This window comes from Lingula anatina, chromosome 1, assembly GCF_051362555.1.
Source record: "Lingula anatina isolate TDL-2025a chromosome 1, LinAna3.0, whole genome shotgun sequence".
In the NCBI taxonomy this organism is placed as follows: domain Eukaryota; kingdom Metazoa; phylum Brachiopoda; class Lingulata; order Lingulida; family Lingulidae; genus Lingula; species Lingula anatina.
This window is the reverse complement of record NC_141767.1, coordinates 51,558,780-51,584,138: the sequence shown is the minus strand read 5'-3', so window position 1 is coordinate 51,584,138 and position 25,359 is coordinate 51,558,780. Positions and strand designations below refer to the sequence as shown.

At 36.9% G+C, this 25,359-nt stretch overlaps 1 protein-coding gene across 6 annotated transcripts in view; it reads right to left on the bottom strand.

Moving 5' to 3' along the window:
• LOC106160803 (neuronal acetylcholine receptor subunit alpha-3) overlaps positions 1 to 25,359 on the bottom strand; it is a 39,898-nt gene extending 14,539 nt beyond the window's left edge. Inside the window, exons 1-4 of one of the 6 annotated variants that reach the window (XM_086999253.1) lie at positions 22,196 to 22,429; positions 21,906 to 21,955; positions 10,438 to 10,542; positions 4,376 to 4,548 (exon numbers count right to left, since the gene is read on the bottom strand). In XM_086999253.1, the coding sequence (XP_086855379.1) occupies positions 4,376 to 4,548; positions 10,438 to 10,513 (249 nt within the window). In that variant the 5' untranslated portion in view covers positions 10,514 to 10,542; positions 21,906 to 21,955; positions 22,196 to 22,429. Of the gene's footprint in view, positions 1 to 4,375; positions 4,549 to 4,739; positions 6,005 to 10,437; positions 10,543 to 16,669; positions 16,854 to 21,905; positions 21,956 to 22,195; positions 22,430 to 25,103 lie in introns of those variants that run through there. The other 5 variants (XM_086999255.1, XM_086999257.1, XM_013537558.2 and 2 more) reach the window with 5 other exon arrangements.

Sequence of the window (25,359 nt, the reverse complement as noted above, 5' to 3'; positions counted from 1 at the left end):
ACTGTATACTGAATTGTCTGAAAATTCAGTCATAGTTTCTTTTTGGTAGATAAGTTGCCATTATATTTCAGTATTTAAAGTATTTATAAGATTTTAGGCCTATTTGTTGAAAGGTAATCATATACCACTTTTATTCTGACGTTTATTTTCTATCTGTAATTCTAAAAGTTGTTTTTTGATGGCCCAGCTCTCTCTCTCTCTCTCTCTCTCTCTCTTGTGTTTCAAAAATTCAATGCTTGCCCACAAATTATATTAACGCATTTGAAATGAATAAATCTATCAAATAAATATCTTTAAACATAATGTAATTAATCAGATATATTTCCAATATTGCTTCCTCACCACTTCTTTAACGTCACCCAATTTCCCTTTTTTTCTTCATCACGAACATTCGAATGCAGTTTACGTTGAATTAAGAAGCCATAGAAGATATAAGGATTGTCTTACCTTGGTTCAAAGACAATGTGAAATGCAATTAAACGGGCCTTTGTGTGGGGATTATAGTGAGGGAGCTGTTTAGCGTGCGATTCTTCATAAAACGCACTCGTTGTTAGTACTTCTCAGAATACAATTTGCAATAACTCGGTTTACTGGAACAGGCAGACCTTCCCTTGGTAACTGTTAATCAAATTGCCATCAATCAAATGGTTGATAAACGTTGCACAATAACTCTACCTCGCATACTGGAAGATATCATTAGTTACCTATAAGTGATATCCGTCCCGTGATCAAGGAATCTTTCGTCTAATTAAGTGATCTAAGGAAGCATATGAAAGTGATATCTGCGCTGTGGAAAAGGTACTGTTTATGTGTTATATATCCATTATGGGCGAATAGCTAAGTAATGACTCAAAGTATTACTCAAAGTGACTATTAGACATGGTGCTACCTGCTTATGAAGGTGAAAAAATGAAAAAAAAGTGAGTGGGAACAAAGGTCAAACGGTCTTGTCGAGGAGAACATGCGGAAATATTGAATTTACTTCTGATTGTGGTTTGGTTTATGTTACATGTGCGCCCTTTAGCAATATTAGTTGCAAATATTTGACTGATCGCTTTTAAGTACCTAACTTATACATGTGTTGATATTCACACGCGTGGGGGTGAATACAACTGGGCGTGGAAAATTTCTATCAAAACAATTTTAAATTCAAGTCTATCGGGCCCTTTTAGGAAGTAAATAAATCTATCACAACGATATCATTCTAGTCCAAAAAAAAAGGGAGTATACCCAAATCATAGTAACACATCTGGTACTTCACTTATTTAAAACAATAAATGTATAAAGGATTACCCATGCTTCAGCTAGTTCTTGTCTTCAAATGAAGAAAAATATTGCACATTAGTGTTTTAACAAATTCTTTGCTTCCATTTGGAATTACGTCGGGTATTACTTCTTTTATTATTTTGTCTTGTATCCTCATTCTATTTAAATGGTACTTTCGCAAATAGTTCATCAGGTTTGGTTTAATCCAGATTTAATTGCGCTATGCAAAGTGAAAAATTAATTTCATATAATACTATACTTTGGGGAAAAGCAAATAAATCTTGAATGTCTCATATATATTCATGCCTTAAACAACATTGAAAACAGGTGTCAAGGTACCTTTACTATTATGATTATATTCATATAATAACAGCAAGAGGTACTCCATGCAATAAAATTGCATTCAAATAAATGTTTCTGGGTATAAATCTGGGCTTATCATGCCGTGCACCCATCAAAGTGTACAGTTATGTGCTATATTTTAAATAAATACTGCGCAATCGGTCGACATGGTATTTTGTAGAGTATGTCAAAGGTAGTACATCCATGTAATTGTAGGTCTAGGTTCATTTTATCATCACCCACTGACCGAACGTAAAAGGTATCTACAGTCTTTCCCTGTGGGGTCAGCTATTGCTACTGGGAGGGTGACAGATTGGATGAAGACATATCAGCCTGCACCAAGGGAACGCGATTATATATGCATGTAAAGCCTCTGAACTGATCTCTTTGAGAGACTCTTAGAAATGTGGATTGCGCACTTAACTTCCAATGCGATGCTTTTTATTTGCGTATATCCACTGTATCCAGGAAAAATTGCCAGATTTTAACATGATGCCTAGACTTTTCTCCGTAAATTTACTAAGAAAAAGGGAATAAGAAACAAAAGGTTACGGTGCAGGTTTGTTTAGAAATCTTGAGATTCGACTGTCATGAATTCTGAATGCTATGTCTAATCACCATATAGACACATCCAGGCAGCAATCCAAGTTTCATTTATTACTTTCTATTTCTAAATGCCTCGTCTATTTGTTATTCATATACAGACATGACTGATTACATTCATGTAACAATGCATAATTCTTGTTTGGTACACGTACGCAGCCTGTTGAATGCAAAAGGCCGACACATTCAGGTCCACATGTCGCATCACACCAACATGCGACATATATTTTCACTGTATATGTGATATAAGACAAAAATGTATATCGTGCCATTTACCGGTCTGATAGAACTTAAATCGAGGTATTGTACCTACGCTATTGCGACCAACTTGACACCACTCTTGTTCTTGACCTTTCCAACAATTGACCCAGAAAATAGTGCTAAGACTCCGAGCCACTATACTACCTACGCTATCTTACATGTTTCTTATTGCAGATATAAGGTGTGTAAACCTAGTACAACATGTCACATATGTTACATATCTTGTATGAGGTGGAAATTCAGTACATGTACCAGTACGTATAATCTAAGCAAACATTCGTGGTCTTACTGACATCTTAAAATTAAAGAAAAACTTACAAAGGAACCCTACAGCAAATAAAATCGGTCCTCTGACCCTAGTTATTATTATTATCATTTTATTATTACATAACAATGTACTTGATCTTTAACATCATCAACTACTTTTTATATCTGAAGCCCCTCGTTTGGCGAAGGTGTTTAAACTCATTCCACTGACTGCAGCACCCAGTTAATAAAATCGTGTACAAAACAGGCACCGATTGAGAGATGTTTTTTTTTTTTTTTTTTTTTTTTGAAAGGTTATGCATTTCACGCCGGTTACAATCCAAATATACAATAGTATGGCCACCTCGGGCAATGGATCAAACACGGCTAATGTTACAGGATGATGACGTTTCTTCTAAAGACCATTTACTGTATCGATACCTTTTTTATAACCTTGATTCAAGGAAGATTCAAAAGCAGCTTTTTGTAATAAAATGGTGATTAGCCTGCCTTCATTTTCTTGGATGTGCTTTAAGGAAATGATGGAGACCCTCATCTCCGTTTAGTGCGCCTAACGAAACGAATCCAATAACGACCGCCATTTACAGTTGGTCTTGTTCAATTTTTTGTCATCCTCGTTTTAAATAACCATTTTTGACATTTATTCATTCCATTAATTCTTCACTAACGTGCGGTCTAAGACCCAGGAACAGTAACATCCGGTAATTGCATTCAGTGTTCTTTATAGTAAAACACATGGAGCATGGCAATGTATAAAAGACCTAATTGTATGCTACACATGCAAAATAGAGACAAGGTAAGGTTAATCAAAGCAAGTTTTCAGAATTACAAATGTGCAGTCAGCGGAATATGATTAGGTGTTAATAGGTACAATTAACAACCACCCGTCACTTCGAACCTAAGGTTTCAATTACAAGTAATAATTCACAATAAACCAACCCATTTGTCTTTATTAGAACATAGAGCTGTGACGTTTACAGATGACGAGCTTCTCACTAGCACGTACATCTATTACTGATTTGATTTTTTTTTTTACAACGCACAGTTGAACATCTCTTTCACCTGGATGGTCATTGTTTGGCGTTTGTTCTAAATTAAATAATGTGAGAAAAAGCAAAGCCAATGATCTGACCAGTACTTGTAGATAACAAAGGGCGAACAATGTTAAGCTTCAATGAGTGGAGTTGAAGCACCTCGACTTTTGCACTTTCGATTACCTCATTAACATATTTTTTCTCAATGTCAAGTTTGACTGACTAAAATAAAAACACATTTTATATACCTTCTCATAAAGGGCTGTGGCTTACCTTCATTAGTTAAATCGCCAAAAACCAATTAGACTGCTTTACAAGAACTGGGCCCATGATTAAAATTTGATGATTAACTACAAAGGCTGTCCTACATCAAAACAAATTTATCTTCAAATGTCTCAATTAAAATGAGCATATACGTAACATTTTGACGCAAGATGGGGGTCTACCACTACGGATGACTGGCAATTGAAAATGATAGATAATGATTCAGGCTAAAACCTGTCGTTCCTAGGTGTTTCGGCTGTTAAAAATCTAGATTGTCAAACATATAAAATCTAGGTTAAGAAATATGACATATCATTAGTGTATTTCTGTGTTCTTACCATATCAGCTATCTGCGTCAAAGTTAGTCCATATTTTACAGTGACTGTATGAGATGCATTGTAGACAGGACGGGAAGCAGTGTCGTATTTGTACAAAAGGTTTCTTAGTAACCTTTGTTCGTCAGGGATTTTTATCTCTCTGCCTTTTCTAATCCGGCGACTGCGATGGGGTGCTGAAATTTTTAAAGGTAAATATAAACTGTAAGCCATAAAATGCTTCACACGAAGGAACCTACTCCAACCCTTTCCTGATGATTAAAATTCACATTTCGAAAAATGGAGGTAAAATTTCTTTAGAATATTATTCGGTGGGTCTTTGAAAAGGTTCCTTCGTGTGTTGACATGTTCACCATATTTTACTTACCATATCTGAAATTGTGGTCAAGGTTATTCCAAATTTTACCTCCACTGACTCAGATGCGTTAAACACCGGGCGTGAGTAGCTCTCGTAACCGTGTAAAAGTTTTTCCAAAAGTCTCTGCTCATCTGTTTTTCTCACTACTTTTTTCTCTTTCCATCCAGCGTCAACGTATGCAATTGGCATCGTTAAAATTGTCACCCAAAGTAGCAACAGCTGTGTCAGCATGGTAATAACGGCTGCCAAAGTGTAGTTGCATGCAAACATCCGATTCATCGGTTGCCACTAATATTTCTGTTCAAGTCAATAAATGGCCCGCTGCATGCCGGGATAGGCAGATGCTGCTGATTCTAGTCCCTAATTATCTGTACTCGCTAATATAACATGACACCAAGAATGATCCAACGCAGAGGAAAGATCAGACCACAAATAATAGCTTTCGTGAAGGGCATTTTATGCGGAAGTTATATTCTCGGTTTAGAAGCACATTGAGAAGACTGATATCGCCTCGTCAGATGGATTAACTGAGAAGAGATTTTGGTCAAGCATGTGCGCCTAATCGGTCGATAACTCTATCGTTATAATGACATTGTGGGAATCACTGATCGTCATCCTGCCAACAAGTTACTTCCGAACATTTAATTCAAAGGGTCAAAAAAAGATCACTCTGGAGCAAATATGCATGACCAGTTTTGGGCCGTGCAGCACATAATCGAATTGGAACCTTCAAGTTTTGTCAGTTTTCAGTTTCATTTGCGAGGATGCGAAAAAAAGACTGACAAATGCACGTCAGGGGGGAAGTTCTGATTAAGTTTTAATATCAAATTATAGCACGGTATGGTTTACAGGACTTTGACAGAGCAAAGTGACCCGTAGCACCGAGGCCGAAGAGGCTTCTTCGACATTTTGATTGCAAATGCATAAAACTTTATATGCTGTACATTAATGCATGGTAGCGTAACTAACAGGCTGTTTGGGGCGACTTAGGTTACAATTGATATAATTTTGCTATCTTTCCGCGGCCATTTTTGGCATTCTGTCTTGCAATAAAAGAAAACAAAACTCGTGTGTGCAGGGGTTGCGTTGGCCACGTTGGAAAATCAAAACCTGTAACTAACGGTTTGCTTGGCAGAGATAAACTGTTACATCTTTTAAAGTTAACGTTTCAATTCGGCCCCCCAAAATTTAATACATGGATACTGCCTTCAATGGGTTGAGATAAGTTGGTGGCATAATAATGTTTCAATAGTGTCTTGACTCTCATACGAATGTCAACTAATCAGCAAAAGAATATGAATTTTATGGCGTGCCCCCCCCCCCCCCCCCCCCACCACCACCACCACCAAGAAAAAAAATTGCCGCAAGCGTTCACTTGCTCTCTCCTTGGTACAAACATGTAGATGTATCATAAGCGGACAGCATTTTATAAATAAACAAAACGTGTTTTTTAAATAAGGGCAGTCGCATCTGAATAAGTCTCTCTGATATATATTTTGACATATTAGGTGCAGAATATGAAATGCACTGATGCATTTTGTCATAGTTTCCAATACAGTACATGTTTATATTCCATACAGGTAGCAGAGTCGTATCTTCGGATGTCTGCCCTCGCTGCACCGAGTTCCCAGTTCAAGCACAAGTATAGCACAAGAGGTGCGTTTTGAACAGCTGTCAATACTTAAATGTGACATAACCAGGGCGAGGTCGAGTGTTCCAAAGAGAAGAGACTGGAAAGACAAGGAATGAATTTGATGGGTGACATTATCAGGACAACGGAAACAAATCCTTAAACCTCTTCCTCTTTAAGATCTGCACACACCAAAGCGCGTGCTGACAATCCCGGTTTAAATTTAGTTTGACGAGCCTAAGAGTTTCACTTATACCACTTTCATTAATGGTGAAGTTATGTCTCCCCCCTGTGTGGTGCACTATCTCTAAAATTCCCCTCACTCCGGCTACATGCCGTCACGTTTGAAGATAGTGTACTCTTGGTTCTCTTATCCCGTTCCTTACTTACTGCATATGCTCTCACTTAATACTATATTTGAAGGAGTCGGTAAAATGTTTTGATCTTCCGTCCAGGAATATGAATCATTTTCTCGGTAACGATTTATGCGATCCGTTAACTCAAGAATAATTGAATGTGTTAATCTGAGCCATAAGTAAAACTTGTTTACACCAGCCTCCAGACGCAGACCTTCATTAGAGTTCAGTGGGACGTATTAATCCGATGGGTGATATACGACCAATTATTTTGTGAATATCCTTTCGTTAGTCGCAGATTTCAAACACAATTGGTATTTGGAATAAAAGGTCGAATTGATTCCCTCGCTGCTTTCATATATTTCCCTCCAAGTATCAAATACTGAATATAAATCAGCGATTGAATATGTCCGAGAAATCCTCTCAACGCCCAGAACAGGTGAAGGGCGGTGTGTACAGCCATTCCACGCACCTTAATATCCGAAGGGTGTGTGGCTTTAAATCACTGGTCCCTAAATTTAGGCGAAGAAAGCCAAATGGTTTTGATAAGTCACAATTTATTCATGTGTAATTTGTCAGATAACCCACGGAGAATAAGTCATTAAGAATGAAAAATTAACTTTTCTTCTAAAAAAATTAATTCGTTATAGCAACTATCCAATATCTTTATGACTTAATCATTCTTATTTATTTCATGTGGTTTTTAAAATGAAACTATAAAGTACAAATGCCATAGTTTTAACCAACTACTGATATAAATTTTTATAAACGGCTCCTATTTACAAACTTATTTATTGGTTTATTTTACATCTTGTTTCTCTTTATAGCATATCGTATTCTTCTTTTAACCAGGGGGATTGCATCAGTTTGGCTAGATGCACACGACTAAAGCATTTTGAAGTACCGATACAGAAGCAATTGTTTATGTGCACTTACCTGCTGTGGGCTGATGTCACCTTATACGCGGTGATGCAGCGCGGTGATATCAGCGTATTCTATTCTATATTAGGGGATCTTAGGAAACGTGCGATTTTCCTTTGTATGTATGTATGTCAAATGATGCACTGCCACCCCCTAGCCCGATACTCGCAGTGCATTATTTAGGACATAATTATGTGGACGTAGCCTTAGTAGGCCTACACTAGGATAATGACTTGGATAACTAGAAAAGCACCTAGAGAGAGCAGACCTCCGCCAAGGCAGCAGAGTCTCCGTCCAATGCCGTTTCACCCCTAAATTTTCGATATTTTTGATTATTGATTATTGTTTGATTATTGTTCCGGATCACCATCAAAAACTAATCATCTGTTCCTTGGCCCACTTCTGACAGTTCCTGAAAATTTCATCAAAATAGGTCCATAACTTTTTTGAGTTATATTGATGACAGACAGACAGAAAGACAGACAGGCAAACAAACAGGGGTGAAAACAACCTCCTTGGCGGAGGTAATGAAAGGGCATTTCGATGGATTTCGAGTGAATAGTACCTGTGGTATTTACAAATTTAAGCCATTTTATGATTTATACTTTGCTTTTGTCTAGACTAAGTTAGGCCATTTGTTGGACGCTAATAAATCCATATTACTCCGATCAGACATCCCTTATAACTAGTTTATTGTGCAATTCAAGGTCGAATGTTAGTTTAATATTGGTTTGATTCCCCCATGAACTTTATCAAAATTGGCCACTATAAAAATCTAGGTTCAACTGGTACAGCGTCGACACACCTTTATAAAAAAGAGATAAATCATGTTATCGATGTCCGTGTTGCAATCCCTAAATATATCAACGTATTTTACCAAAGCCATAAGTATTTGATTCGTATACATTTCCCTAACTTATACACTGAGCCAATGTACGCCGTTAACAAACTAAGCTTCCCGCTGAGTTTGCAAACTTCCCGCCATGCGAACTCTGACCGGAGATGAGGTGTTAATGGACCTGCAGGCAAATCGGTGATCATCCGTCCTTGGTAGTCAAAAGATTAGGACACGCTGTTTAAACAACGTAGAGCTAATCGTATTTTCCAGGTAGTGGTTCTGATTGTGAGCATTGCACACTGGAAGGCGTGGATAGTGTTGACAGTTCAGACCCTTCCGTTGACGGTTTGAACAATCCAGCTGAGAGACTCCGTTGGTGCGAGGAAGAGGTGTTATTATAACATTCAAAATATGCGCCAGTTCCAGTTGTCAGCGCCGTTATTCTTCTCGCATGATATTTGTTGACCATCCTCACACTACCCTCTACCAGGGCTGCAGATTAATTATATGCACTTTTCTCCAACGCATGGAGAAATGTGCCATGAATTTGCCAGTTACATGTATGTGGATATCAAGTCAAAATCAACCTGTGGCCTTTGTTAACGGTATTCTTACACCATGACAGTCTTGTTTTGCGTATGAGTAAAAGGGCATGTCTATCAGAACGACTGATGATCATAACATACTTTGACCAAAGTAGAGGTCAAGTTCTAAAGATTGGCGTCAGACGGGCGATAACCTCTTGTCTCTCTTTACTTCTATGACCAGATGAAGACACCTGCGTTCCATTTCAAAGGAGGCCGACCACCACCCAGGTTAAGTTAAGGAAGGGGTCAGTACACGCGTAATTGACTTTCCAACCGTGCAAACGCCTGCTACCCCCACACACGCTTTATTTTGCCTCAAGACTGTATCTAAGGCAGTGGATATTTGAATCTACGTGACATCTGACCCCGACACAAGTACAGCTATCTGAAAAAGTCATGCGGTCCACGAATCCACACGTGTGGAAGTCAAGCTCTTTTTAAGTTCACTTTTCCGTCTCAGTTACTTAGAATTTATTTAGCGTTGAATTCCACAGGTGTGGCTAATAAAGGACAAAAAGAGAGTGATTTTATCAGTGGATCTAACGTTAATATTGACATAACGTTTCTTCAACAGAAAATAAAGTCTTTGCTTTCACAATTGTTTTTGATGAAAAAAGACGAAAATATATAAATGCATGTGTTGATGTATATATAATGGTCTTCGTTTCTGTTTTTGTAAGATGCCGGACTGCTTGCGGGGCATGATAAGGACAGCTATTCAAACTTGATTTTTGAAGTAAACAGCCAATCGATATTTTATTTAATTGTGTCCAAAGACGTACTATACAGAATACGTGATGCTGGTTGGTTAGCCCCTCGTGCACGCGTGTGTATTACATACGTTAGCATTGCAGATGGTAAATGTGGGACGTCTATCATGAACGAACAAAGTTTTCTACCTGATTTGTTTTAACTGTTTCGGTTGGATTTTTTGGGGGAGGGGTAACCATTACTTTTTACAAGTTTTACACTTCTTGGAAAATGGCACAAATTGTCTTTGCACTTCTAGAGATAAAATATTCAAATGTGCGCAGAATTAAACAGATTTGAATTTTAAATCTATCAGGAAAAATACTAAACTTTTTCTGTATGTTTGTTGCTATAGTCATCTACAAGGTATCCTTTCTATATTATTCACTGTGTCTTAATTAAGTTGATTTTTGTTACTATTCCACAATTGTCAACATACATGTGTATAAGAAGACGTGTTCTGAACTAGGATGCCATCACAGTGACATTAATATTACATAACTAACCTTTACAAGTTTAACATTTGAGGTTCAGACAAACGGAACATGTCCCTTTATTTTCAAGCAATAAACGCACGGTTATATTTTGTAGGCTACTTCTTTTTAAAATGGCGCCAATTACTTACCGTTATCGGCCCCACTGACGCTAAGTATGCCGGCCAGCTGCAGCACCGTCATCGCGGTCTGGATGGGGATTCGCATGTCGAACACATACTAACCAATCAACAATCCTGAAAGTAAAAATAAAAGTTGATTGAATACTGCTGTGCTTTAATGTTCTTAACAGGTCGTGATATCCTTCAGCATGGCAACTGCCCACCGGCACCTGCCTCGCCGTGTTTTTGGGTTTTTATTTCATGACCGTTTTCATTTTTATGTTCTCTATGAACCCCATAAAATAGTCGAAGGTTCCTTCTAGGGAACTTGCCTAACATTTACAGGCACTTGTCAAACATGAAACTCTAGCGGGTTATGCAATGGATGGTTTATGGATTACATCTATTGACACGTATTTGGTAAAATATCGCGTGCCAAAACCATGATCTCACTTAGCAGCTGCTTCTCTCAATAGTGCCTTGCAGCGCGCTAGGCGCAGGTTTTAGATAATTGCTCCGTTGTTCGTGAACGCAATTTCAAAACACATGTGGCCAGAATTATGGTGGTACATAAAGGGCCAAGTAAACAGCTGGTGTCCTTTTTTTCCTCAGACATAAAAGTATCTAAATCACGACAGAGCGCAAAGGGATTCATCGGATTTCTTTTAAGAGTTAAAACTTGATATTTCTTTAACTGGCTGTAGTTTGTGTGACAAGTTTGTGCTATTGGTTCCATCTCCGGTTTATACGCCTTTTCTTTTTAAAGTTGGTGACCCGACATTCCATATTCTAGGTGTCTGGTCCCGATAAAACATCTTGTTGGCTATTACTTTATCAGTTTACCTTGTTTAAAATCCAATCTATGTTTATGTATATAGTTTCACACTAAATTCCTTGTATTAACCATTCACTCAAGGTAGACATCTAAAAAGCTTTTGCAGACTTAACCACAAATATGATACCCTCAAGGGAATTTATGTTCTTCAAACATCCGCTTTCAACCAAATTACCGTATTTACACGGTATATCTTCGAGGAAACGTCCTCAATATATCAATTTGTCCTCTGGAATGTAGTTATTGCTTATTTACTTTGAATACATGGCGGACCACCAAAAAAGCCCAGGTACTAAAAGACATGTTCACTACATCGATGCGTACTCTCGTTTGCAGCGTTTATTTTTTAACCACATTTTTTGGCGAGACACTAACGGTTAAATCAAATGTTTTTTGTATAATAAGTAAGAATACAATCTTATATGCGGGAATGTAAGGACTAATAAAACTCATTATTGACCGATGGCGTAACCAAAACAATGTTGACCACGACGCAAAGGCTGATTTTTACACAATCAGATAAAGGACACGTTTTACCAATTAGACGACAATGTCGGATGACACCTATGCTTTAATTTTGGGGTTTGATGTCTAGGACCTGGACATTCAGGTGTTAAATGATATGAGAAAACAATTATTGTCTTTAGCGTTCGGGCTATATGTTGTGTTGCACACCTTAGCCAAACTCAATAATTGTGTGATACTTCCCAAAGAATCTTAATAATGTTAGCGATATTTCATGTAAGAAGGTTCATGCCCTTTGTTTTATTGCGTGATTTCGTTAACTTTCTACAGATTGATATCAACGATTTGGTCAGTCACCGGTGCCAGCCAATTACCACAAAACCAATACTCACTAGCGCTCTCCTTGCTTTCCTATGATATTAACGGTCAAGGTCACAAGGGAGGATGCCTCAATTGGACTGTTGCTATTGGCTGGCCAACTCACCTCATTGATAGGAAAGAGGTTCCAGTCTAAGTGTTCAAATCATGTCATAATGGCAAAGAATATGAAGTTAACGGACCCAATAGTAATTACTTTGGGGAATTTGGGGTTTATAACAATCACAATATTTTACACTCGCAAAAATGAAATAGCCTGTCCATTTCTAGACGTATTTTCCGCCCAGACCTTATGGGCTATAACTATCATACTGAAAATCTTATAGTAGGGCGTTCCAAAACACTTAGCATCGATTGTTCAACATTTTCCACAGTCTCAAAAACACTACTAACCTAACCAGAAATCGATTTTTGTGACAAGATACTACATAATAGTTTTTATATTATACAATTATTGAGATGTCAAGATGGAATCTAATAAACAACTTTATATTCAATCCCGTGACACTGTATGATGCCGCATCCGGGGCCTGAGTTGGTGAACAATTACATGTACATTCTGTACATTAAGGTTGACCAACAGGCATGACTGAAAAAAAGATGTATTTGTTTCATATTACAACTTTTGGCGTCCAGAGATTTCAAGAGAATACTGCTTTATGAATAAGTCTCGCACATTATTGAATATACCTTGTATATTACATATACGAAAAGCATAATGTATTAGAATTAGTGCAAAATTATGTGGACGCAAAGTGCCCTAGTTTGCATAAATCTCGTAATGATATCGGATTTGAAAGTTCGGAATTTTCGCAATTTCAGGAATAGCTGGAGTGAAGAAATTTTGCCAAGGTTTGATGTTCAATTTTCTTTAGTTCAGAAGATTTCTGCAAACAGGATATAAATGGTGTCGTTTTAATGAATGCCTGTAGGGAAAACAGCCAGTGAGGTGGGAAATATGTCATGCAATTTCAGTCGAGTTATTGGTTTAAAGAAACGACATTGCCTGGTGATCCCCCTGCCACTGTATATATAAAGTTACTGCAAGTACATCGGGATTATGTAAACATTACACAGAGTGACATAAGTGAATAATCCGCAACATAAACATTGCACAAATGGATTGGATTTACTTTATTTGTGAGTAAAGGCTACAGATTTTTTTGCCTTTTGTTAATTGGTTCAAGATCAATCAAACTAAATCTTAAAGAGGAAACTTTCCACAGCCAAGCCGCCATTTTTTTCAAACATTTTCATCTAAAAGATATACAATTATCTTTTTTAACATTTAACTTTTCGAACATAATTTTATTTGTTTATCCTTTCTTGTGCTATTTTGCCACTGTCTTGACGGTTCATTTATGTCGCACATGCAGAGTAACACTTTGTGATGTCTTCATGAAAAATGATCATCATTATTATTGCAAGTATTAAAGTTAAATGCATGTGATTGTAAGACAATATCTGCGCCATTATCAAAATATGGATTATATTTGGTAGAAATATTCTTACAGAATCGTTACATTTGTGAATGTGAACTGATTACAACCAAATGATGGTGTTGCAACCCTTTACCCGCTGCATAACTACATAAAATTCAGCATTGTGACCCTTGCATGGAGACTTTGAAAGGAGCCTCTTCCATTGATCGGCGGATATTGTTACTACCTTGTTTTTGACCTTCCGCCGGGGGATGTAAACGACCCCGACGAAGGCAATAAGAATTAATTCATTTGTTCAGCATTCAAATGATAGTCTGGCATTGGTTTGGTCCAACAAAAAGGCATGATTTCGAACAATGATCAGAACCAACGTAATGTCACCTACTGTGATGTTTTTTCTTTGCAGTGTAACGTGCTCTGGTACTATATACGTTAAATTAAACGTAGGGACACTCTCTGACTCTGTGGAACTTGGAAATTGGCATCAATCACGCCCTCATCACTTTGTGTTCAAACTATGTAACACATATTATGACATAACTGACACATGCATAACATGCATAGGCTTAATTTCTACATATAATGTGGCATATAAAGAAATGAAAAAACAAAGGTTAATTGCAATGTAATACACCAATATATAGACACAGACTCAAAAAATGCAACGTCAAATATTTATAATTTTATTGCCACAATATGAATATATATTTCAGTATGTCCCGTCACGTGTATCATACTTATTTCAGTCGCTTTTATAATGATACATGCCTGTATTCTGGACAGTATAAATAATTTTTCTCAAACATGCACTTTGAAATATTTGGTGCAGTAAAGACAGAATACGTTGTCAATTTACCAGCGTATTTGGTCTAAAAACGTGTACTACGATAAAAACAAGTTAGATGAGAATTAATGGGCCTCTTGATCGATTTCCTGGAATCGGAGACGTGATATGGTAACAGATTTAATCTGCAGTGCGTTTAAATATAAATCAATCAATTATTTTCTTTTGTATCTATTTTTATTCTCCTTAAATACGGTTGACAATGTATAATATACACTATTGTTGTTGCAAACCGGCACTCTACAAAACTATTAAATAATACCAGTTAGTTTTTGATTAAATGTGCATCACAAGTGTATACCCTGTTCCTAGGACCAAGTTTCTTTTTTTAAAGGCAATTTCCTACAAAACAAATATCATCGCTAATTTCGTCCACGCCTCTTTGTGTAAACTCCAACGAAGAACACCCGGGTGTTCCACGGGCGGTGCTCATAGTGTTTTTAAAATATTTATACAACAAAATGTTGCCATTCCATGGGCAATATTTGTGGCAGCTGTTCCATTATATGCCTGCACTTGAAGAGTAGTCAAAATAGTTCCTGTAACGATGAGGATGTGTTCTTTATTGATTAAACCGGCTCTGAGTAAATGAACTGCATTTAACAAAATGGTCTCTAAACACCGTGCCATCGAAATAAGAGTGTATATTTAAATGGACTGCTTTACAAAACGTGCAGTGTCCTAATTTGGCCATCTGTTCAAGAGCATACAACTGGAACTGTATGGCTTTCAATAATAAAACTGGAGGTATATGAAAAGCTGGTACAACAATGCTCTCGGATTCTAATTTGTAAGCATGAATAACAACCCTCATGTTTTTTCTTTTCAGTTTTTAATTTTGGGGCTTCTGCAGCTTCATGTTGGTGTGACACCAACGGAATACCTGTGACTGAAAAAAAACTCTTTTATCCGTAAACGGGACACTTTTTGTGTTAAATTCTGTTAGCATGGTAACTGGTCCAAATTTCCTAATCCCAGATGCAAGCGGGATTTCAGCATCAGTACGGTTTTAATACATATTTTAACAGACCTTTTTTTCCTTGAATGTCAAATGTGTGTATATGTAACCCTCAATACAATACACACTCGTATTAGGTTAATGTCGTGTTTGAAAAACCACAATTGTAGTCAATTTCAGCATCATAACGGCTTTAATAGACATTTTAACAGTTCTGTTTTTCGTTGAATGTCAAATGTGTGCACGAACCCTCAATACAATTCACACTCGTATGAGATTAAAGTCGTGTTTGAAAAACCACAACTGTAGTCAATTTTGTTCGGTAGGCCAACGCGCGTCATACTAAATCTCCTCTATTTTCGCCAGCGTCATAGGACAGCTCTTAGCTAAAACGCGAACAAGTAATCAGGTAATCAGCAAAGCAAGTAATGCAATAGTGGATTGTAGTTACCTAAATTTAGTAGCTGACAATGATCAAAGTCTAGCTATGGTGGATACAGGGGGTGGGGGGTGGGGAGAGTGGAAAAAATCTGCCCTTCTACATATTCTGGATCAGCAAGCGTATAGCTAATTTGCACAAGCACATTAACTGGCGCGAAAAAATGAATAGCAGAGATTTGTAATGTCAAGTGATTTTAGTCACAGCGTCGAAAATGTACGGATTTCATGTTTTCAAACATATAACGAATTATGCAGCTTCATATGTATCTTGATTGAAGGGACATTTCATTGTACATTAGGGAAGCTAACATTTTGCATAGATTGATAATGTAAATAACATTTGTTGAATCTTAAGGACAGAGCTTTAAAGGTATCACAATGCGTTAGCTGTCCATGTTACATGTATGTTAAATAGGGGTCGGTCGTAGTAAGTTTCTATGATAAATTATCTTTATCGCCAGCACATCTGTGCGTTGCGCTTTCGACATTTTTCCAGCAACACGCAACTCAAAAACCAAACTTCCTGAGCAATAATTAAACAGCTTGTCTTCGAACAAAATCCATATGTTCACAACTGACATACCTTCTCAATAAATGCAAACAAAATACAAAACCAAAAACCAAAAATAATAACTAAGTAATTCATGTCTCCCGCCAGATCTTGCAAGGAGTTGCTTTGCACAAGCAGCATATGCAGAACAGCTAATAATTGTTATGTTTAATAGTTACAGCTCCCAGAGTCAGTGCTTACCTGCTGCAGACCACTTCAATATAATCCTCATGAGCAACAAACCAACTTCATAAGAATCGGCTACTGATATTGTATTCATTTAACAGTAGTCTTAATAGCGATGTTAACTTAATAAATAACGTTAACAATAATCTCTTCAGACGCTCACCTTCACGTATTTAATCCTGGACGCAATATCAGATGTCATTTGACTAGTCGCGCTTTCACAGTTTGACCATGTCTCCTTTGAATAATTTAGAAGCCTCGCCTCTATAAGCGAGCTATAATAACAGGTTATCATGTCTAATGTGTTTCAATTGATGTGTACTTACGGATTGCAGTTCATATGCAGGATATATAATTTGGGCGTCAGAGGGTAAAATAACTTTCTCCGTCAACACACCTTTACGCACCGAAGACGATACCGCGAGTGCATCCTATTTATTTCCAGAAGAAATCATAAAGCCTATTACAGTTGCCAAAAAGAATTTTGTGTTAGTGTTTTGTGTCGTGTGGTAACACAGCGCATTGTAATTTAGTTTTTTTAAAATTATAAATATATATGTGTGTGTGTGTGTGTGTGTGTGTGTGTGTGCAGCAATGAGGAAACAGATCTCTGGTTTAACAGTGGTTCGATTTTGAAAAACATGTTTGAAGGAATGCTGTGATGCCCTAAAAAAGAAGACGGGTTGAAATGAGAAAATAACTGTACAAATGTATGCTACAGTGTAGCTTAGAAAAAAAATTGAATGCCTGAATGTTCAGCTGATACATATTTGCCATGTAAACCCATTCTAAACCCACACAAAAACGTGTAATGTGTGGAATAAATCCTATTTTGAACAGGATATACCTGCTGGAAGCTCCCCCTTTATACTAACGCTCACAATCTAAATTTTCTGCACTAGTCGGGCATCTTAAAGCCCTTCGTTGTTTCGTTGTCGTAAAAAACGTTCACCAGATGTGTTGATATTGACAACTGATTATGGCATGCTTATTGATTTTTTTTTTGTTCGCATGCGCTTGCAACATGAATGAGTCGCCATTACGAATCTTATAAATTTATGCATGCTTTTTTCTTATCACAGTTAGATAATATCACATATAGATGCATAGATATCATGTATGTAGAATCTCTAGCATGTTTTATACAATTTTGAGGAAGTGTGATGAAAACTGAACACCGTTTGATTTTAACAAACACTGTCGGGGCACAAAAATGCCGTATTTTTATGCTTTACCTGCTTCGCGAACTTCTCAACTCTTCTATTTGAAATTCATCGAAATGGAAGTGGACAAAATGTTTTGATCTAAATGATTATACCTGGTGTGTTAAGTAGTATCGTATTTTTGGACTCACTATTTTTGTATCCCCGAAAACACATACATGTAGAACGTTGCCAGGATCGATTTTCCTACGGAAGAGCTATATACAGGTAAAAAGGTCCTGAACAACTATTTTTCTGAACTTTTGTCTGCGTTCTCTCAAAGCTTGGACACTGTATCATCGTTCCTAAATTTCTGAGACATAAAAATTTAAGCCCACGTTATACATTGTCTACGAATGTTTTAAAACACCATCCCGGTTGACTTCTATAAACCCCACGATTATGAACACATTTATTAACAGAATATCTTGCTGTCTTATACTTTTCAAACATTTTATACGTATTTGGGTATAGATATTAGTTTATAAAGCAACACATCGTATTTATATCTACATAAAGAGCGATCGGAATACCAATATTTTCACTATACTAATTCACTGTATTAATCCCGTGAAAGAGCAGCTTGTCACATTTCGTGGCCCCCATATAGCGCCTCGCGGTTTGCACTAGATCAAAATGCGTATCTGTCTTACTGGTACATTCACTAGGATAAATTAATTCCATTTACACAAAATTTTTATAGAAAACGTAAAGTATACTAATTTTATTTAAAAAAGAAATACTTTTATTGTGTTATGCTTAATTTGAAATGTGGGTATACCCGTGGGAATGTCTTTTATCAACATACAGTATTTTGGCTTTAGAAATATGAACTGTGATGTAAACAAATTGAATTTCTCGCTATCCAGGCGCGGTACAAGTATTTTTGTTTCACAAGGGATAACTGAGGTGTGAGAACTAATTTAATTTCTAGTCTTCCAGTCGACCGAAGAAAGATGTAAAGAAGAAAAAAACCTAATCGAACCAGAATGAATCCGCTTTCTATGGCTCCACCATCTATTTTGTGAAGAGGGGGTGGTTCCGCCATGAACGTTTTCACAATCGATTTCTTCTCACTAAAACGACTGACATACAATTTACAGATGATCACAGCACAGCTCGCATCTCTAGTAATCTTTGCGTTTATCAATAAATACTTGTTGTTATGTTCAAGCAGTAAAAGAGCACTAGCTAACTGTGCTGTCAGTTCCAATCTGGGTATCTCGGAAAACTAGACGGAAAACCCAGACGGACCAAGGTACGCTACCCAATAGTTCATTTTTGAGAATTTGTTTATTTTATGAGGAGCAAGAAAGATTCTATGCAATGGTAACTGCGTGGATGATTAAACGAAAGCCGACATTTTCTCTGTCATCCAGTCATGGTTCATTGTTACCCCCTTGACCCATATTACAAAATGGCACTTATCTACTTTTTAACGGCTTCTTACCATAGCCTCTTTAAACTGTGAGGAACCATCCCTTGCCCATGCTATCACTATTACAGGCAACGCAGACAGCATCTAAGAACAGCTACATGTACATGTATGAATTAGATTAAGATAAGGTCAGCAGTGGACTTGACTTTTCAACAGATATCTATACGCAATACAATGGCAGGTTGTTTGTTTACATGGGATATTCAATGAGCAAATTCGGCGTCAGAACCGTGTTTTTTCTTATAAATTGTCATTTGAATTAAATTTTTGAAAAGTCAAAGCTTCAGTTTACAAGATTAAAAATATACAGTATAGTGCTGTATCGAAAAACAAAGGGAATCGAATCCATGGCTGGGGCATGAAGAAAAAAGGCATATTGGAAATGAAATAAGCATATACCAATTTTATGGTCAAATCTTTGTAAAGTTAGAATGTATCTTATACCATGATCAGTTTATGATTAAACTTCTTTCAAAGAGAATATGTATGCTAAAATATTCAAATATAGTTTTCCCGACATTTACTCCATCACATTTACTGCCTAACATTACCGAACAACATCAATAACAATATTAATAACAAAGGACACATACAGTATCCCAAACAAGTGCGTTTTAAGGTATTTCGCACTGCAATGTACATGTATTTGCTGCCTACGACGTAAAAGCTGGATGAAGATTGCCTTGTGAATACACGTGTGAGTGGGTGTATTGGCAATTCATTTGTGCCTCCCATTGTTATACATTTCCTGAGCCCTCATGTAACTACGAAATGCTGACATCGTTTCGGAGATAACAATCCAGTCAAAGCGCTTAAAAACAGGCCTGCCACGGTAATGTTCACTTTCCAAGCGAAGCAGGTATATAGTAGATCTAAGCTGACATCTGGGATAACTGAGATTTCGTGACGTGCCACATGGTCTTACACGAAACGGGTCAAGACATGTAGCTTAATTAGCCATCATATTGTGGGTATACGGATATCAGAAATGACAGTCGGAAATCTAAACACGCAGATAATTATTAACATACATTCCATCATACCTGAACCGGCGCGCCACTCATTATTTTCCACCTGTCTGCATGATTTCGTTTTAGAATTTAAATCTATTACATGTACATTGTACACTGTGATAAACAGAAAATGACACTGCTCAGTAGGCTCACACCCCTACACGCTATGGGTGGTAACAACAACTACACCTACACTTTTAGTTAAAGGGATAACAACCCTTCATGTCAGGATCAGAATTCCACAAAAATACACTGTAAACGACACAGAGAAATATAATTAATTCCATTTTACGACCAAAACGATTTTTTGCAGTTATTCTGAAATCTGTACTTGCTTTCGGACTACGTAGACCTACACAAATGGTTACCCTCCGATTATTACAAAAACACACCAAAATTTACTAACTCTGATTGCCAGAACGGATTCATTAACCATACGTTAGTATGACAACATTGCCGTTTAAGCCAGATGACTAGCCAGTGGATTCATAATACAACAGGGAATGCGATTTAATTGCTTCCATCTGGCCAAAAGTTACAGGGTGGAAATGTGGAAAACGTGCCTATAACACCTGCCACCCTGGTACAATGTAGAAGGTAAGGGAATGCAGCGTTGTGGAAATCTACTGCGACCAAATTTTGGGTTGGACTTTAATTGTGTTTATTTTGTATTATAGTTACAACTAAGAAAGTTTAATATTATATTGAAGATATAAACTCAAATATATTTTTATTAAATTGCCAATTTCCACCACAAGTGAATGTTGTGTACAGTTCCCACAGATCGCATTTCTAATAACCTAGCCAAGGAAGGCCGACAAATTCTATGTATTTTGCGTCTGAAAACAAAGCATCTATCCGAAAAAAAGCATATTGTGTAATTTGAGCAAAAATACTATAAGTAAGAAGAAAGTGAATTTATCACACTTACATCCAATCTTTGGAATGGCCCAAACAAGCTGAATTTGTGAATGTGCGAACACGTTCTTTGATGTTTAGGACTCTTGGTCAAGTTTTGGAAATGTATATCCTCTTTGTTTATATATGTCAATTGATACTTTCAATAAGTTTTGATTATTGTGGGGCTATTGTGCGCAAACTAAATAGGCGTACTCAAAATCTTTACACTGGCCCAAATCTGTGTCAGTAAGTCAAATATTTTAATCACTTCACCCATCTGTGAAAAACCAAAATACAACTATTTTCTTGCTTTGTACCTAATTTGGTAAAATGTGTTTCTTGTTGACTTGCAATCAAATAAATCAACTAAAGATCACTTTGCACATTAAACTTGGACAACAAGTTTTATCAGAGCCTGACCTCTATAGTTCCCTGAATATCATTAGTTTTCTTGGTCATCAAAACAAGTTTAAAAATCTAGTTTTCTTCCACGGGAGATCTTATAACATAATTCAATTGACGCCTAGGGATGCACCTACTCAAAGCTACTAATATTTGGTTTTTGTTGGAGATGAAACGTCCAGGGCGAGCTGCTTAGTAGGCCTACATTGTTTTTTTTCCTCTGACATCATGTCTTTCAATGTCACTCTACAGAATGGCGTCTTTGAGTTATATTTATTCATAACTGAATTCTAGTTGTTATATATACCCCAATGCCACCAGCACAACTGTATGCCAAGTCACATTCCTAACTGTGGCATTTTTATTCATGAGATAATTGTGAAAATGTGTTGAATTAAGAAGTATAGAAATTCAGATTCCTCAGATGAAATATACTGTACTTACCGAGACTATTATTTCAATGAATATTCAGAAAGGCCTTGCACAAATAACTTCTTTTTTAAGAGCCAATGAACCAAATATTCATAAAAAGAAAAGAAAGAATCTAATAAATTAGACAGAAAAAAAAAACTCATTGGGAGGGACGGAAATAGTAAACCACACGAAATTTGTTACATGAAAAGCTGAAAAAAAAACCTGGTGCATCGATCTTGACTACTTAAAATTGAAAAAGTTGAAAAATTAAATGTAGGAAAAAGAGAAAATACAAAAGGCATTGTGATAAAATAACCCACCTCAAATAATCATATCAACTTCTTCCAGGCGTCCCTGAAGTAAGAGTTAGTTACCTTATGGGTCAAACGTGGTGTGCAGGGCGCTAGCTTTGGCCAGAATTAAATTGTTTCTAATAGAGGTCGATTAGGGTCAAACAGCCACCCCACTAGGTCACCCTTTCTTTTCGTGTCGTGTACTGCATAAAACGTCGCGTCATTCATTTGTTATCACACGCGCAAAGACAGTCCTGTTGAGTGAGGTCCCCCATGATTCATCGCTTTTTCTGTTGAATAAGCCCATATTAAGCCCTTGTTATGATTCATTTTCAGATGCGGCTAACCAAACATCTGCACCATGCAGGAGTTAAATCAATGTTTCTATTTAGAAAAAAAGAAGAAACATACGCAGGCAACAATGCCATTTCTTTATTTGCTTTGTCTTATTGAGATTTAATCTTAATATCCACTTGGTTGTTCTTTTTATTTGACTGTGAACAAACTTCGAAACAAAAGTACCGGTATCCTCAATTACTGCAAGTGGTTCTAGATCGAATATCTCATTATAATATGTTTTTCTGTTTTGAAAAGAGGCAAGATAAGATCAGTGCTGCAGCATGGGGACACTGTTCAGGGGAAATAAACAATTCAAACGATTCTGAAGCACGAATGCTTTTACTTTATTTGGTTTTATCAAAGACTTTGCAAGGCTTTGTTCGACGAGGTCAAAAACAGTAAAGGTTCAAAGAGATTTACAAAGTCAACTTTATTCAGGTTTTTCTAATGAAAGCACACGAATTTCTTTGCAGTGTAACCTCCAGGGCGGCTCACACCACGTAGAGTCATAAAGTTCACGAAATATTAGGAAATACTACTTCAAAGCCATAACATAGTAGCTGTTTACAATGCCATTTAGTTAATTTTATTTGCACGCACTTCGGATCATATTTCACTTTTGAATGCTGGTCATTGTGAAGTTGAGAATGATAGGGCCTATAGCAAAAATGTTATTCCACGATATATTCGGACATGACTTAAGGAGTTCAGCTTAATATTCTTAAATTATAATGATAACATTCAGTTTGAAATGTAAAATATAATATTGGTTAGAGTACGTCAGTACTAAACGGGACCGCAATTTATTAACTAATCTGGAAATTTCAGAGTATTAAGTTGAACCCGTAGAGTTTGGTCGGAATATATCGCGGTATAACATTTTTTGCTTTATATGTTACATCAGATGGATTTAGGGATAAACACTATTTAAGTCTATCTCTACCCCACCTTCTTGGCGAATCCTATACGAAGGCAATCGAAAGCCAGCACGACGAATTGTCACTGTGCCCCTCGCAAATTGCATGAATGGTCTAGAGGTTCCTCGGCTTTAAAGACGGCTTATGTTTTCAAGTCAACCCTAACAGGCTGTAACTTTCTTGGCTGACTGAACCGGATCAAGTACATCTGATTTGACCAAGCATGGTCTATTTCTTTTGTTGACACAGTGAATGTTTTTAATGCAGTTGAGTGAAATGACGTTTAATTAAATGTTGCCGCATCGTTACGCTGGACAGAATGCAAAACAAACGTCTCAAAGAACTGACATACCCCTGTATATTTCCCTAGCTGTGGGGCACGCATTTGAGTGAAATATTCACAGTTGCGCAACGGATTATTCGCTTGTATAACGCACCGGCTGGAAATTGCATAAACACTTAAATTAGATAAAAGCCATATCCATTAAAACATCTATTAACTTTTTTCTAGTTTGCATATTAGTGAGCAGTCCCTTCAAATCAAACAATTTCTACGTTTTATTATTTTAACCTAAGAACCCATTGTTTTAATATATTTGCTCTGTTCCCCGCCGAGTTCCGTAAGGATATCAATGAAAGGTGACTGGCGACGGTCCAAGTATCCCACCTTAGTTTTGGGGAATGGTGTTCGTGAAATCCGTCCGTAAATGAAAAATCAGCGTATTGTACCGTTTAATGATAATCAGATTATACACACAAAAAAGACATCCTTGCGTTCCTCATGCATGCAACTTTTCTTACTGTGCTTCTTAAGGCTAACTCGCAGTGCGTGTACGCATACAAGTACATACAGTGTACGTTATAAGCAGTCTTTGTAGCTAATGTCGCTAAATTCAATATAAGTGTAAACGGTCGCTGTCTTGACTTTTATATAGAGAGATTGTAAAATGCTTTTTCCGGCCTGCCGGTGTCTCTTTCTGATTTCCCGCCATCCCGACTGTGTGTATGTTTATCTGTCTCTCTGTCGGCATTCTTACCTATTTTGACTATTAATTTCGAAATATTAGTGTACAACGTCTTAAAACCCCATTTTTAACTTATGAAAAAAAAACATCAATTTATCTAATTTCATTTTTTTAATCGATCTGTTCTTATAATCGTTTCAGATAGCTGAAATATTCTATATTCAAACATATCAAATTGCTGTTTACATTCATTTTTTCAATTGTGTATCGAAATTTTACTTCGTCTCTGAAATTACAGACACCACACATTTTAATCATGTAAAAATCTGCATCATTTTAATACTGCAATTAATACCAGATTTGCACCATAATAACAGCGATAAGCACCGATTTTTACGCCCCCCCTTGTGTTACCAGCAGAATTTATTATATCATCTTGATTCAAAGCACGTACATATTATCTTTTTTTTTTTGCTATGTATATGGAAAGACTATTAAGGGATAAGGAAGTGGTGAGTATTATCTAGTGACATTAAACACAATCCCTTTTCTATGCAATCCTTTCCAATTCTTTTTATGAGTACATGTACTATATAGTACGTTTTCTAAACTGGAAAAGTTCAGTTACAAAAATATCCCTATAAATAATGTACTGATGAATACGGCGTTGTAATAACAGTATACAGTGCACAGTATAATCATGATATTACTTACCTTCCGGTTATTTTAGCCTTTTCAGCTGCAGTACATTCACGTTCTCTTGTTTTCCAGTGGATTGTCTGTGCGATGGTTGGTTGCTTTCGCACAAGCGCAGTCTATTAACTATCTGACAGGTTCTCCTAAGGTCGGTGAGTGGAATTCCAGGTACACAGATTACCTGTAATTTAGCCAGACACGATTTAGTGTTCGTGTGATTTTTAAATACACGCATTCCTTTTCTGGGAATGTTAAACGGGCCTTTCAATATGAA